Source organism: Chaetodon trifascialis, chromosome 11 (assembly GCF_039877785.1).
Source record: "Chaetodon trifascialis isolate fChaTrf1 chromosome 11, fChaTrf1.hap1, whole genome shotgun sequence".
NCBI classification, from domain to species: Eukaryota; Metazoa; Chordata; class Actinopteri; order Chaetodontiformes; family Chaetodontidae; genus Chaetodon; species Chaetodon trifascialis.
Window position 1 is genome coordinate 10461739 of NC_092066.1, and position 16412 is coordinate 10478150.

The following is a 16412-nucleotide window of genomic DNA, read 5'->3' on the forward strand; positions in this document are numbered from 1 at the left end:
AGAGGAACCGACAGAATCAGAGGAAAGGGGGGAGGAAGAGAGATTGAAAGTCAGAGAGTCAGAAAATAATAAACAAGTAGATCAATTTAGGATTCTGTAGATGTGATGTGGTGATTTGATTCTTCTTTATAATGAAAGAAGTTATGATTATGAAAGGAGTTACATAAACCGACGGAGCTGCAGATGTCTTCACAAATGCTCTGGTTTATATTAAAGTGACTACAGGACCAGTAAATAAAACGCTGTGCTGTCTTTAATGATTTGGACTTACCTGGTTAATGTGAACAGAGGGGATGGATGCAGCGGGGACTGATGAGTGGCTGGGAGAGTTAGGGAGAGATTTGCATGGGCCAATAGAGAGCTGCTGCTTTTTCCTCATGGCCACAACCTTCTGGGCAACTGGAGAGGACAGGGGGGAAAACACAGTAACAGACTGTTCATTAACTGTTCAATGCTGACATACTAATCAGCTGCAGTACAGCTCAGGACCCGTCGGATGACCCAAACTAAACTCCAAACTGATCATCTGACTGTCTCTCTTTGTTTCATCATGAGCAGACTGACACAAGCCCGCACACACCCTTTTTTATGTTGCCTCCTTTTTTTTTACTTTTTGATGTTATGGTCGCTTGTTTGCTTATTTTTGTGGGTTATATGGCTTCTGTATTTGCTTATAATGAGTACTGAGGTGAGATTCCTTCTATAAGCCTCCGGGGGTTTTTTCAAATCTCACCTGCACAATTTGCATTTTCCCTTTTGTTTCTGCTGCCTTGTTTTTACTGTGCAAATAAACAAACAAAGCAATAAAAATGAAAATGAGGACACGGAAAGCAGAATCATGTGCAGATCGTCTGTTGCTCCGTTGTGAGACAAACGCTCTTCCTTTCAAACCGCCGTATCTCGGCTTCCAAAACACTTGGATCGTGACTTTTGTTTTCATGACAAATGAAGGTGGTGAACGCGCAGCCAAAAATCACTACACAGCAGATACACAAGTGGCTGTTCAACTAATGTGCAAAAGCCGCCCCACAGTACGAGTTCCAAGAATAAAATGTGAGCAACATAACAGAAATGGTCTTCTGGAAGATATTTCATTTTTTGCTGCTTGTGAGACTAGACAACAATTCTTTACTATTACTTTGGTATACGCTTCTCACCTGTGACCACTTAAAGGGCCATTTCACCCAAATAATATGTTCATGCTATTTCTAGTAACCAGCTATGCACGTAGATGAGTTTTGGCTTCATTGGAACAAATTATAGGGAAAATATTCAACACTTTGGTTGTAAGTGTCAGCATGGAGGACTCAACTCAAAGATAATCCAAGTATTTCTTATGTTCCTTATGAGTGATTTAATTGATGAGCTAACAGAGCCCATAAGATATTGCAAACAAGACACCTACATTTAAGACAGTGCTATTATATCTGCATGTATACACAGTGTTAGTCTTCACAAAGTGGTAAAAACAGAGAAAGAATACATTTTTCTCTTCTTTCTTTATAAACAGAACACTAACTAAGTAAGCAAAGCTAATTCCAGCCAGACAAAGAGCCAAACAAGCACATTATCACAACCACCTCGGGCCATTTGTTTTCCAGTCAGGTAATAAGCAACATACTGCAAGGTGGATTATGCAAATCTCCTGGGAAAAAAAAGATACCTCTATTTGCAAGAGAAGTAATCATACAAAATGATGCTTGCAATTTTTTTCCAGTCATTCCCAAAGCTCCACAGAGTGATGCTAGCCAAATGAGACTATTGTCACCATCTGAACAACCTGATTTGCCATGCAATTGGTGCAACCCGTCATTTAATTCAGGGCACACTCGAGTGAGGGACTGGGTGGAGCGAGAGGGAGGGAGGGAGGGAGGGAGGTGATGTTCACGGCTGCGTGACGTGAATTAGCACTGAGGGAAAGAGAGATGATTTGAAGTTGCGCTGACAGCTGGGACCATAACGGCCGGCTGCCTGCTGCAGCATGGCAAATAGAGAAAGAAAGCAAGAGTGATACAGAGCGACTTCTCCAGACAGCCAACACTCCTTCATCTCTTTTAATTATTTCAAATTGGGCTTCAGGAAGCAATTAAGGCAGAGAGGGAAGACAACGTGCCTGTGCATCAAGTCAATGAAATGCAATGTGAATGTTGTGATACATATTCAGATGTTTTGTGAAGGGATGACAGGCTTTCAAAGGAGCTGCAGCCTGAGGGGATAATGTGCCAGGGCTGAAGCAGCCAAGTTTCCAAATGACAGTTTCATGACTTCAATTATGGATTCAGGGGAAAAACTCAGAGTTTCCACATACTTTAAAGAGGCATTAAGAGGGTATTTCTCCATTTACACACAACTGAATATTAACTGGTCTCTAGCTTAGAGCTCTGCATTTGTATGAAATCCTACATCATGATATTTGATGAATGGCTGCAGCATCTGACAAGTGTACTCAATATAATTTAAAATGCATATTGTATCATAAATCGAAGTGAACCTGTTAATGTTCCTGCAAGCGTTCTGCCAATCACAGCTCTAAGCACAAAGCATAAAGAACATTAATGTGTATGAACACATCTCCACGTGAGTGAAGCATGCACAGGCATGCATGCTGCTACCAGTAACTCATGAACAGCATGAGGCGCTTTACAATTAGCCTGCAGTGAAGACAATGCAAAAACTCTGTGATAATCAGTGAATTTCAATAAAAAATCCTTCTGTGAGTGATGCACAGAAGCTGCAAAGAAAAATCCAAAGATTATTGAACTGACCTAATGTTTTGCGAGAGGGCACAACTAATAAATTATCTTAATTTGACCACTTTAAAAAACTTATGAAATATGTCTAATGTGCCAGAAGGGGGTAAACTAGTGCTCTGTACTCTAAACCGTCATCACATTCAACATACAGTATGTGCTGTACTTCCTGTCTAACCCAGGTCCACTTGTTTTCTGACACCCCTCTCACCGTCCTGGAAGACTCTCTCCACATTCAGGCCATAGGTGGAGCAGGTCTCATAATATGTGCAGCGCTTCAGGTCGTTTGACAACTTTCTGGCCCGCGAGTCATCGATCACTCTGGGGTTAGCGGCACTGATTGCATCTAAGAGAACAGGGTGAAAAAGCACATAAATCAAACATTCAGTCTGCATGATATGGTTGGTGATATTCTGTACAATACAGTTATTGTGAACAGATTTGACAAAAAAAAAAAGCAAACAGCTCAAATACAGTGGCCATGTTCATCGTAATGAAAGAACATGTATCCCAGTGCAACAGTGCTGCTCATTCGTGTGTTTTACGACAACATGAAGGTCTATTGCACTCAGAAAAATACGACTGCATATCAGTTACACAGAAATGATCATTTCATTTTTGGTTTGGTATTTTTCTAAAGGCATTTGCTGACGATAAACGTGCAAGACTGGAGACTCGTATTTTCTGTGTGTGGAGACAGTGAAAGAACATAGAGTACATCCTGGAGCTCCAGTATGGAGGAAGCAATATCTTGACAAAACTTATATATCAGATGTAGGGCAAGCACCTTGTGTTCCAACGAGGACCATGGGGACCTCAGCTGTGTTTCTGTAGCTGGATAGGCGCAAGAAGTAATTGTAGACTGTCTGGAAGCTGATCTCATCCTCCAGGCTAAAGACGAAAACCACCGCATCCACCCAGGCAGCAAACTGAGGACAAAGCAGAGGTGGTACAGGAAATGTCAAGCACCGTCAAGTATAAGCTGCTTCATTAGAAAATTCACACAACTGCTTTTTTTTTCTTTTTGCTGCACCTGCAACAAAAATGGTGTTTCGCTTATTGTTGCTTTACTTGGATGTTTGAGCTTCGCTGTGCTGAATGATGGATGTGCAGAGTTTGACAGCAGAGGACTGTTTTCACATTCTGAAAAGGTACATTTTGTCCTTGCGCACGTTAAACTGAAAACACCAGCAGCTACTTGACATCAAAACCAATTTGGATGCCAATCGTGGTCCAAAATAAGCTATGTTGTTACATACATGCAGACATTATTAACAGTTAGTGTTGCAGGCCTTCTTGTGACTGAAGTTCATACATGCAGACAGAAGGGGGCAGTGTGGCAGCAGCCATAGCACACTGAGTGTCATGTTTTCAGGCACTAGATGGAACGACTGTATCCTGTATCTGTTATCTGTATCCCCGCTGCGATGATCATCGAGGAATCTTTATATTTGTTGCGTCACACACGTTTATAATCTCTGGGTAGTTTATGATCAAATGGGGAAGAAGTTTCCCTTGGGCGGAGGAAATCAATCCTAATCACCATCCATTGTGTGAAAGAGGCTAAGCAGAACCTAGAGTAGTAGTAACAGTGACAATCAAGTGATAACTATTCTCCCGCATTGCCCTCTTCTCCATTCAGCTTTCACATCTCCCAGAGACCCCCATAGGGAGTGAATGGCAAATCAAGCCTCCGAGCCACAACTCTGCTCAGCCTCCTGCGAGTGTGAACATAATGGATGCCTTTAATTATGGCACTAATTATACAGGCAGCTGACAACTGAGCTGAACTCATTTCTATTTTCTAATCTCACGGAGCGTAATGCAAGCGTAATTCGGAGCTTTGCCAGGCCAGGTATGAGTAGCTACTAATAGACACGCATGGTAAATTCACAGTGAGCTTACATGTGACCAGAAGCATTAAATCTTGTGAATGAAACCACAAATCGTTTCGTATTCTCCAATGTTGAGGTCGGTATGCATTTTAATGAATCTGCTTCTTGAATCTGAATCCATTCCTGGTCATCTGCTTTGTCAGTGTTTTGGTTCGTTTTGCAAGAAAAAATGAGTTTAATGAAATCACAGGTAAAGAAACACCAAAGTATGGTTTACATTACATTACTAATAAATGCTTGTGTTGGACTGAGCTGACACAAAGCAACGTTAGCATTAATTTTGTGTTTCTGGCCACCTGATAAATACAAGTCTAATACTCTAATACTGCTTTAGCTCTGTTTTGGTCCCCACCAACTCCTGATGGTTATATCTGGTTCTGTAGCAGCTGAATGTTCCACTATGTTCACCAGCAAGTCGCTAACTCTTCCCGTCTCTCGTTTGATGATCAGCAGGTAGCGTACAGTCACATTATCACTCAATCCATTGTTAATGTAAAATATTGATTAGAGAGTTACTTATACTTTCACTTGACTTTTTCCATGCTATGCTAATTTATATCTACCATAACTACCACACTACCATAAAACATAAGATACAACACATGTGACATGTGACAAATGAAATGTGACCCATTGTTCTCTCTGAACCATCCATCCCTAAACAGAGCATAAGAGGCTTCTAACAACCTGAAAACAAGATAATCCAGATATGGTGCAATCATTCAAAAGTGAATGTTAGAGTGAATCCTTGACTGTTTGCCTTCAGAAAACCCAGGCAGGATGAAGTAAAACACAGATGCCCTGTCTTAAGTCCACTTAAGTCCTGTAAGAGCTGTAAATGGGAGGTAAAACCCAGCACTCTCTGGTAAAACATGGCTCAAGAACAATCGAGGATAAGAGTCTGATGCTTGCTCTGTCATTACCACAAGGCTGGATTAGCAGGAAGCACTTCCTCAGTTTATTTAGTTTGGGAAAGCATGAAATAGTGACAAACTGTATCAGAATATCAAATGTATGTTCGCTTATGAAGACTTCATGGAGCCCACTTTGGATGAAACAGTATCTGTATCATTCTTCATATTTCACATACTAATAGAACAATTAGGTGCTGTGTGTTGTCCCTTTGACCACCAAAATGATTTTGGCCGGGCTTACTCATTGATCTATTGCTGCCCCTTAAGTGGTTTTGGTAGAACAACCACAGAGTGCTGTCACACTGCTCCAAACAGTCCTGCAGAGATGTAATGGTCTGTCTCTAAACAGTTCCTGTCTGCATGACAGTTTGCAGACAGTTTCTGTCTGACACATCTTGCAGCTTTGGAGGAAAGAGACTTTTTTTTTTTTTTCTGGATGAACACTTCTCTTACCTGCAGCTCTGGAGGCCCTCCTTCATCTCTGATCAGAAGCAGGTAGCTCTGTCCATCCACCACGATTTCTTTCTTGAACCGTCCACCTGAGGAAAAGACATTTTATTCTGAGAGTTTCATTCATATAAACATGTTATGTCTGCTCTAGTGCTGGTACAAGATGATGCTGGAAAATCGTATTTCTTAGGATATAATAACTGCCCACCAGTGGTTTCCCAGACAGAGGAAAACTGCAGAGACATTTCTCTCTGATTGCAAAAACAATGAGGATGTGCCAGAGAACCCAAATTTAATATAAAAACACAGCTTGACATGGCTCATAAAAGTTTGGTAAGATGCGTACAAGTTTAAGTGCAGTTCTCAGCTCAGCCTCCTGAATGTGTTGCTGTTACAATCACATGCCGACAGGAAACCAGGTCTCTCTGGAGCCAATTATGTGGGCGAGAAATTGCCATTTAGCGTGTCTAATTCACAGCTGCTGAGGGAACAAGTTCAGTGCCACTGTCGCTGCACTGCCACAAGTCCTGGAGAGGCCCAACAAACATCATCAGACAGTACGTTCGGTCTCCATCACCTCATTGCATGAGCTGCAGTGGGTTCGAAGATTGGTTTCCGCAGCATAACTCATTACAGTTTGCAACGAAATGATAAGACAAGGAAAATAATTATGGCAAAGAGACTAAAAGAGCAGAAAAAAAGTGATAGGAGATAAAAAATCAGAGTCAAAAAAAATTGTCTTCATTCTGAGCCGGTCACACCACATCCACAGGATAGCAGTGAGCTAACTACTAACTACTACTTAGCCCCCATGCAGCCTTGAGACTCTCGCTCCCCTTTTCTTCATTTCTTTTCTAATACAAATACATATTCCTTGCTGCTAGCAATGCTGGCTGCAGATAAAGAGGAGACCAATGGGAGAACTACGCAGTAAATTAGATTTTGCATATCATTTGAATGGTTTGTGATCCTGTAGAGATTAAAAACATTCAAATGAGAAAGTTGTGAGGCTAGAGATGTCCCTGGCAGTGAGAACAGTGCCTTATGAATACAGAAAGAGGCTGAAAGCAACTCGACGAAATTGAATAACGCATGAATTTGCAGGTCTTGGAATGATCATGAAATGTATGAAAAAATCTGTTGAGGGCTGCAGACGTGGATGCAGAATAAAACTACACCTGTTACACTTATCTGATCTCCTGCGAGTTTCATAAGCTGGCATGTTAGCTATAATCCTTATATGATTAGATAATAGAGTGACGCCGATCACGCTGCTCAACCAGTACATCAAGAACTACAGATCTTACGTCACAGAAGAGCTGTAAGGGCCATACAGTAGCCGTGCCCTGTAATTTTTAATAGGCAGACAGTATTCCTGTCTCAGCAAGCAATACATATCCACTTGAGCCATACTTCCACCCTGTTAAGTCCACTTTAGCCCCCTTGGCAAACAGGGGATTCTCCCAGCCTTTTTGCACAGGCTCTCAAGCCCTGTTGGATGCTGGTTGTGTAACAGAGAGAGAGAGAGAGAGATTCGCGTACCCACAGCCAGCTTTTCCTTTTTTTTTTTTTAAACTAAAGTCACAGAGCTTTGGAGACTCAGACAAAGGACTGAGAAACTATGTGTCTGTGTGTGTGTGAGTCCTGTTTAAAAAGGGAGAAAAAGATGAGGAGGATCTCATTACACGGCGAGACTGGATCTGAACGACACAGAAACCCAAAGATTCATCAGAATGTGGAGTCTGTGCCGAGCTTTGAAGCACATCAGAGCTGACTACGGAAATTTGGTCTAAAATCAGCATCTGTAATGAAAGCGCACGGCTCTGGTGACAACATAGATGGAATCTGAAGTAACATTTCAGTTACATAATCATCCAGGACGCTGCTGTCTTTATTTAGAGCTGAGCCAATACAATGCATCCAAAGAAAGAAAGAAAGGAAAAAAAAAAAAGCCTGCGCTGTGAATAAATGAGACAGACTACCGTACTCTGAAACAGTTTGCTGTCATCATGATGAAAAGTAATCATGAATCATTTGAACATGCTACTCCTCCATAAAAAGAGGCGACTGATAACCCTGCACACAGCCTACGGAGAGACGGTAAGTTGGTAGGCATGGTTAACACGCAGCGAGCATACTCTGCTTACACGGAGGCTTAGACCTTGACACAGAGCCACAATCCAATGGAGCTCCATCCGGTGTTGCCATGGCAACACACCCCAGTACCTTTTTTCAGATATCATAGCAAAAGCCCAGGAACAAAACACTGAAGAAACAGCCATCGCTGAACCTTCCTCTGCCGGGCAACGCTCCTGCAATGTAAATACCCAACGTGGAGTAAAGCCAGCGCTGAAGCACGTAAAAAACAAAAAAAAACGAGAGCCCGAGCGGCTGCTAATTGTGAGGCAGGTGCGTTGTATCACAGCGACTCGCAGCAATGCGAAGGCATATCTGAGCCGACATGTTTCCTTGATTACGGCAACAATGCTTGTCATGTTTTTTCCCGCATTTCCACCATTGATTTCTCAAGGACTAATTAAGCTATGAGGATTTTTCTCCCTTGGTGCAGCAAAATGCCAGAAACTAATTATGCGCTTCATGTCTCGTCCTCGCTATAATTACACTAAAATGAAACACCGTAAACCCCTCAAAGATCATCAGTTAACTCTGGGCTTGCCAACATCTGTGGATTTCTGAGAGGAGGGCTTACCTTTCAGGCCAGAAGGGGGCAATCTCATTATGATTTTGCTGATAAACTGAGGAATATCTGATCCTCACATCTCAGAGTGAATTAAAGCAGCGAGGGGTCCCTTTTCCTTTCTGACATAGAGCCTCTGATACATGGCAAACTGGCTCGTTCTCCATCAGGACAGCCAGGAAATACACTTTGTGATAGTGATTAAAACTTTCATTTACAGTCCCAGAGAAACGATGGGGTTCAGTTTTACCTTCATGTTTTCATAAAGAGTTGTCTCCACAGCTGTGACTTACTGGAAATGATCGGCTTGTTATTACCTCACCGGTTGTAGTGCGGGAGTAAAAAGGAATGTTATAATGCTTCATGTAAATATCCTAACATGGTTATCCTCCTGTACACTTTAGCAATCATTGCCAACATGCTTGACTTTCTTCTTGTGGAAAAACAAAAGAAAACCACATCGCCAGCCCGCATGTTTCTGTACGATTTCACTTACAATTCCATCAAACTGACACACATCGTTGTCTTCAAGCCAATAATAAGGCTTCTCTTAAGGTTTTCACTGGCCGCGTGTTTTATATGACAGGCGGTGAGGCAAATCAGCAGCGTGACATTAAGGCCAGAAGAGCCAGAGTAAACATGCTGCGTTAATCCGAATCTTTGTGGTTTTCTTTGAGCGTCTGACACGTTTATAATCACCTCCTGACCCACAACTCAAACAGCAGACTCTTACCTTCAGGAGACTCCTCCTGCACATATGTGCCTGTCAAGTACCGGTGGACCAAGGCAGACTTCCCACTGGACAGATTTCCCACAATGCCCTGCAAGGTCAGGAATGAAAATTCTGTGATTATTACTGGCAGGGATGGCAGGTACAAACCACAAGCATATGTAGGGCCGCAATGGTGACCTGAGAAAAACAAATTGCAGCACGATGTTCTCGTACTTTGTGTGTCTCAAGCTTTCAGCCTTGATCAGCAAATCTACCTGCTGAGGAAGACGTGAAATGTGATTGAAAGCTTTGGAAATACAAAGTTAGAAGAACCTTTGTTAAGATTTTTGTTTTTTGTCAAGCTGCCGTTTCAGATGTTATGAATGAACCTTCAAGCTCAATCATAATGGTGGTTTTGCAGTTTTTAGCCCACAAATTGTGTATGAATTGCTTTTTTATTATAGCCAACAACTAAACACTGCATTAAGAGCTATAAGCAGATATTAAGCATTTTTGCATGGACAGAGTTAAAAGAAGAAGAGAAATTTGGTGATTTCTTTCATTCAAAGGGTTACTGATTTGACTGGTTGACTGAATTTCCTTGAACGCACCACCCACCAGGTTTTCAAAACAGTTCCTGATGCGTTACGAATGGAGCCTTACAAATAAATCAAAGGCTGACATATTGGTTTATATTACACGCTGTTTAAAACTTACATTGAACAGAATGTGATAATTTGCTAATCCTTCATGACATATACTCAATTGAAAACAGTACCAAGACAATATATTTAACGTTTACCTCTTTGACTCCATTGATTTTTGTAAATATCTGCTTATTCTGAATTTGATGCAGCAACACGTTTCAAACAAGTCGGGACAGGAGCAACCAAAGACTGGGAAAGTTGCGAAATGCTCCAAAAACACCTGTTTGGAACGTTTCACAGGTAAACAGGCTCATTGGTAACAGGTGATAACATCATGATTGGGTATGAAAGGGGCATCCATCCACTGCGTAAAAATGCAAATGACTGAATTCTGTTTTCATGCTTCACACACAGTCCCAACCTTTTTGGAATCAGGGCTGCAGCTAATTACAAATATATTTATATTGGTGTATATGTACAAGTAACATAAACTTGCTGTACAGAGAAGAGAATTAATTTTTAAAAGACTGTCTCCAATCATGAGTGATTTGTCCACCAGTGAGGTCACAGCTCTTTAATATTAAACACATAACATAAAATGTTTGTTATGTATATAATGTGCAAATTAAATACTGGCGCCATTATTTTAAGCATTAGTATCTGCCTCAAAAATGCATATGTGGTTGGGCTGTAATCACTATGCAGAGTAATACAACTTCCTCACTGTGGTTATCTGCAAGTACATATTAATTCCACACCGGCACGGACCGACACAGACTTGTGCCTGGATGGTAGAAAATCAAACAAAGACACTAATGGTTTGTAGTTAAGGAACAAAACCCCGCAAAACACTCTTTGGTGCTTCCTGCGGGCTGTGTGACACATTATGAGGCAAGTCCTCATAACATACATCGGTTTGGTTGCAGTCTTTCCCCGCTTCCTCTCCCTGGTGTCTAGACCAGACCTAACTACAGCACCTTCAGGGTGATGCATGGCGGAGGGTAGGCTGATGATGCCAGCATGTCTGGGAAGAACAAAGGCTGCTACATGCCTCATCTCCACCCCCTCTTCCTCCTCCTCCTCCTCCTCCTCTACCCACCATCACCCTCTTCTTCTTTAGATCATTAGTGGGTGTTAGAGTCAGGTATGGTTCTAATTATAGGGACGTTTGAGACGCAAGAGAAAAGATCTGTTTAAGGCCTCTCCCAGCCTACCCTCTCCTATAATTGTAGCATACATCTGCCATGATGTGCCCCAGCAGAATAAACTATGAATAAAGCTTTAAGTTTGCAAAAGTTGTAGGCTGTGTGCGGTGAAAGCTATGAGTCAACAAAAATCGACTTTGAACGTACCACTGAACCAGCGTTCCTGCTGTTTTAACTGTTTCCGCTTTGTGACCTGCTGGTATATAGCCTTCATGAAACCAAAAAGCTGGATCAGCACTTTTCCGCTACAAACCTTCTACTCTTCTTTGTAGGTGTTTGGATGTAATCGGAGAATATTAAAGAGTTTGAGGATCAAATAAAACGTGACCACCGTTTAGCTGCAATCACGAAACTACAATCGAGTAACAGCTCATTGTTGTGGCAGATGCTTCCTCACCCCGTCATCATTTCGACTGATCTGCTGGAAATGTTTTGACCTCACATTCTATCATCGTTACTGTAGCGTGAAAAGGAGGAAACTGATTTTGCTATCATATTAAAAAGCTCCACATGACACATGACCAACATCTTTCTCGTGTGACCTTGAACAGCAACTCTTTGAAAGCAATGAAAGATAATATTGAGGCATTCATTCAGTCTTTCCGAGTCTATTCAACAAACCCCCACATGGAAGCTGCCAATTAACACCTTGGAAACATAAAAAGGAAGCAGGCGTGTTTTTAAGTGTTTGAAGCCAAAAAAGCACGTTTGTCTTTGAGCTCCCTGTGAGTTCTCCTCTTTTCATTCCATTGAAGTTTTCTCTTTTGCAAGGTACCACCAGAATGAATTCACGGAACACGGAAATATTACATCAACTGTCACAGTGGTGGAGTACAGTCTTTCAAGGCCGTTCGTCTTTAAGGGTGGACAGCACTAAATCATGTGAGGATGTTAGTTGTGCATTTGGCAGTGGCTGTGTTGTGTGCTTCACTGGCGAGTGGGATCAGACCCAGGATGTGTCACTAGTCTAGCCCAAAACTGTCACTCATCGCGCGTCCTGCTGCAAGCCACCCTGCATCTCCATGCCAACGCATCTCATTAAAAATCACCCACTACGTGCCAGGGAAAAGGCCAATTTCTCAACTGTGCCCTCTCATGTAAAATGCAAGACCAGTATTACATGGACAGAACATGCTTTCCCACTGACACTTAAATCTATCAGGGACATGAAATCAACAGAGGGACTGTTTGAAATCTAAAACGTTACTCACCACTTTCAGCTCCGGCACTGACCGACTCAATGTCCATTCCTGGCTGTTGACGAAAGAGTCTAAAAGGAAAAAAGATAAAAAAGAAATGAAGTCAAGCAGCACTGACACATAATCTCTGTTTGTGTCCCATTTGACCCCAGCTACAGATAATACGGCATTAAAAGTATTTCCAACAGGATGGTGGCGAAGTGACTTTACAGCTACAGTTTGTAGACTAGCTGTGTGTGCAACAAGCTTTATGATGGACTGTCCAGCTGTTGTATAGATATGACAAAGTCTATCTACAGTCTGGTCGGGTATTTAGTGCAGTTTTACCTGCTGGGGGGTTGATTTTTGTGATAATTTTACCTGTTTTTCCCATTATCTTTAACTTCCTGGACACTAAACCTCCACAGTCAACCAGTGGGATGGTGTCAAACATTTATGGACTTGGACTTGCATGTGGCACCAAAGTTGTAGATGTTGAAAGGGTCAAATGGTCAAAGAGATACTGTCTTTACTTATGTCATACCCTCACAGTGACGCAACTACTCCTTACATATTTTTTATTCCCAATGAGGATTCAAACAATATTATCAGAAAACAAACAACTTAACACATTAGAGCTGCAACAATTAATCAAACATCAGCGACATCACATCAGTGAAGTCAAGTGTCAATTTGGGGGAGCAAAAGGGCTCAAAATGTAGATATTAGCTGGTTTTCATATTTTTCTATAACAGCAGATTAAACATTTTTGTGTGAGGATGAGCAATTTGAATAAGTCAAGCTGGATTTTTGGCCATTTTTCACCATTTTCCAGCATTTTATCAATCAGTCTATTCATCAAGAGAGTAACTGGCAGATTAATCAAAACGAATGGTCGCAGATTTACACTTCAATCGAAGAAACGACCAGTCAGTAAAGATTTCTCTCTCATCCAGCTTTGTTTATGTATATATAAAATCACAAACACATAAGCTGCCAAGAAGGAATTGTGAGACTTCTACAGCAGGCACGACCAATGCAGGCCTTTTCAGCATAAGGTTTCAACACATCAACAAACCTCTGCATGGGATTTAGCTAATCCATTCTAAAAGACTGCCATTATCAGGCTTGATGCAACTTGTTTGGTTTTCCGGTGACATTTGGAGACTTTGAAAAAGGGCAGAGCGCTGTGAAGAACAACACAAACTCTCTGAACTCCAAACACAAATGACAACTCCACAAGCTGCGCCTGTTTCCCACAGAGATGGAGTACACACAGCGATGTGCCATAACAGCTATTAGAACAAAGACCACCTTCCTGTTTTGGATCATGGTGCTCTCACCATCTGAGCCCCCCAAGAAGCAGATACCATCTCTAATACAGGAGCGTAGACTCCTTGTCTCCAGGCAGCAAGGTGTGTAATACCAGGTGAACTCCCCACACTACCTCCACACATCTAAACCATAACAAAGTGTTCTTAGAAAAAAGGCAGTCATCATTACAGTGAGCCTGTTTATTGCAGCAATACTGGTTTTCCCTTTGTGCCAGAGGCAATTATGAGAAGAATGACAGCATAAACATTAAAGTAACCACTGGCACTATACGACACATTTCTATTTTCTCTCCAAAATGTATGCTTAAAGAGCGCATGACTCATAGCTGAACAGACCTGAGCCAAAAATTCCTTTATCTACTACAATTAGAGTGAAAAAAAAACACCTCAGCTAAAATGTTTACTTATTTTTGACCTCCATTTACAAAGAGCCTCGTGCTGCTCTGGATGTCTCGCTTGTTGTGGGAGAGGAGAAAAGTGCATCCCTAACAGAAGGGCCTTTCATCGAGCATTGTGTGCAGCGGAGTAGTCTTTAAACAGCACGCCTCACGTTAAGCCCTCTCAGTGTGGGTTTGACATGTCAGAACACGAAGGCACCCGTCTGATTCAGTTTTTCAGTGCAGGAAACAGAATGCAGGTCGCACCTCACTGGGATGATATAAGATAATGTTTGTTACCTCATTTTCTTGGATTTCCTGTCATTTTGTACAGACGTATCATTTTCAGATGCACTCACTGTACTACATGCAATAATTTTTATTTAGATTATGTTACTTTTCACATAATTGGAGGGTTGAGAAAAGGTAACAGCCACAACTACCAATTAGACAAACACACTGAAAGGTTCCGGTTTTAAACACTTGCTGCAGTAACCCGACATTAACAAAGAATGAATGAATAGAGAAAGAAGTAGAAAAAAAGCACGTTTTCCTCACATTTGTCGACATAATCAAACTTTCAAAGAGGGACGGGTTCAAAAAAAGGCCAATCTATAGATAAGCATGCAGGAAAATTAAGTTTCATCAAAGGCCAGCATGGAAATGGAGCTGCTAGGCGCTGATGAGTGCTGTGTTTCTGGAGCTGCACACTTGCTTATCATCGACCACGACACTGTTTCAAAAGACACTGAAAAGAAGAAAGGAGGAGGAAATTAAGAGCTGTAACACAAATTTGTACAGCACCTAAAACCTGTGCATTTCCCACAACAATCACAAGTCTTCTCTGGAAATCATCTGATGTATTTCCTCACATGAACACACCCATAACAAAGATGCCTGACTTTTGCCATCCTTGGAGCACATGCAGCACAACCAGTTTGGTATCCTGCTAAAAAAAACAGAAGCCCTAATTGAATCCATGTGCTCTGTGTTACGTCATGCTTTAAAAATGAGCATCCCCACATTACTGTGTCCCAGAACGCATATGGAAACAGAAAGCCCCAGCATTTGTGATGCTTTAGAGAGGACACCAGCGTCTTTGTCTCTGCGAGAGGAAAACTGCGTTGCCAGCTTGTTTGTTAGGTTTTTCACTTCACTGCTCATGTCTACTCAGATAAAAATGACCATTCAGTCTGAGGGTAGCGAAGCGCAATCGCCCCCCCCCCCACTTATTCCATTTCATGAGAAAAGAAAATGCAATGAGAGCAAGAGCCCTGTGCATTTCGTTGTTTGAGTGTGTGTGTGTGCATGTGCATTTCTACGTGCAGTGAATATGAAGTGGTTTTTGGAATGAGAGGACAACCTTGAGGTCTAAATTTCCACTCTAGCTCTGACCAGCTTTCCAGCCATGCTTTCCCACCATCATAAATTACAGAGTGAGAATTTAGCTAGCAATTAGTATATCTGCTTCCCTTATTTGCCAACCTCACGACCAACCAACATTCCCTGTCTGACTACTTTTATCATGCCCGACTTGACAAAATGGTCCTGAATCATCCCCCTTTTGTGCACTGGTCCCCAGAGCCATTTACACAGCGAACAACCCAGTCAGAGCTCTTATCTCTGCTTCTCCGAGCTCCCAAACACCAACCTCTTACTTCTATCAAAGGAGGCAAGTGACAAACACAATCAGCAGAGAACGAGGTAAAACTCTTCATGCCATGCCAGTCGCTGCAGTTTGGATGGCCTGTCCTACCTCAAGCTCTTACATCCTAGTGTTTTCTGCCGACAGACATTGATCACTTCCCCTGAAAATAAATTAGACATCTTGGTTCAAACAGGGCATTCATTCAACATGAGACTCACAAATTAGGTTTTAAGATGTCTTGCAGTGCAATGCCCCGGTCGATCGACTCAATTTGTAGAGTTAAGAAGAAGAATGCGCAGAATCTCCGATTTTTTTTCTACCCAAAAGTGAACAAACCCAAACAATCAACAGTGAATGAAGGAGAAAAAATGGACACAGAAGTGATGAATGACATACAAACTGCAGACTCTCACTCAAACTTTGAAGAAACAACATTTTGTGGACTTGTTGGTGAAAAGCTACAACAGCAGGATGCTGCTCACCTCCTGAACCACAATCCTGAAGAACAAAATGTACCCTAGCTGAGATTAGCAGCGGCAGATGCTCAAATGTGAGTTATATTCAGTTATTAACCGTCATTAACAGTGATACAGTCTCCTCAGAC

General features: G+C 41.9%; 1 protein-coding gene across 4 annotated transcripts in view; it reads right to left on the reverse strand.

Moving 5' to 3' along the window:
* agap3 (ArfGAP with GTPase domain, ankyrin repeat and PH domain 3) overlaps positions 1 to 16412 on the reverse strand; it is a 113980-nt gene that overhangs the window by 49646 nt on the left and 47922 nt on the right. For all 4 annotated transcript variants that reach the window (XM_070974434.1, XM_070974435.1, XM_070974432.1 and 1 more), the window contains exons 2-7: positions 12483 to 12541; positions 9441 to 9528; positions 6013 to 6098; positions 3538 to 3679; positions 2962 to 3096; positions 272 to 399 (exon numbers count right to left, since the gene is read on the reverse strand). In XM_070974434.1, coding sequence (XP_070830535.1) covers positions 272 to 399; positions 2962 to 3096; positions 3538 to 3679; positions 6013 to 6098; positions 9441 to 9528; positions 12483 to 12541 — 638 coding nt within the window. The remainder of the gene's footprint in view (positions 1 to 271; positions 400 to 2961; positions 3097 to 3537; positions 3680 to 6012; positions 6099 to 9440; positions 9529 to 12482; positions 12542 to 16412) is intronic.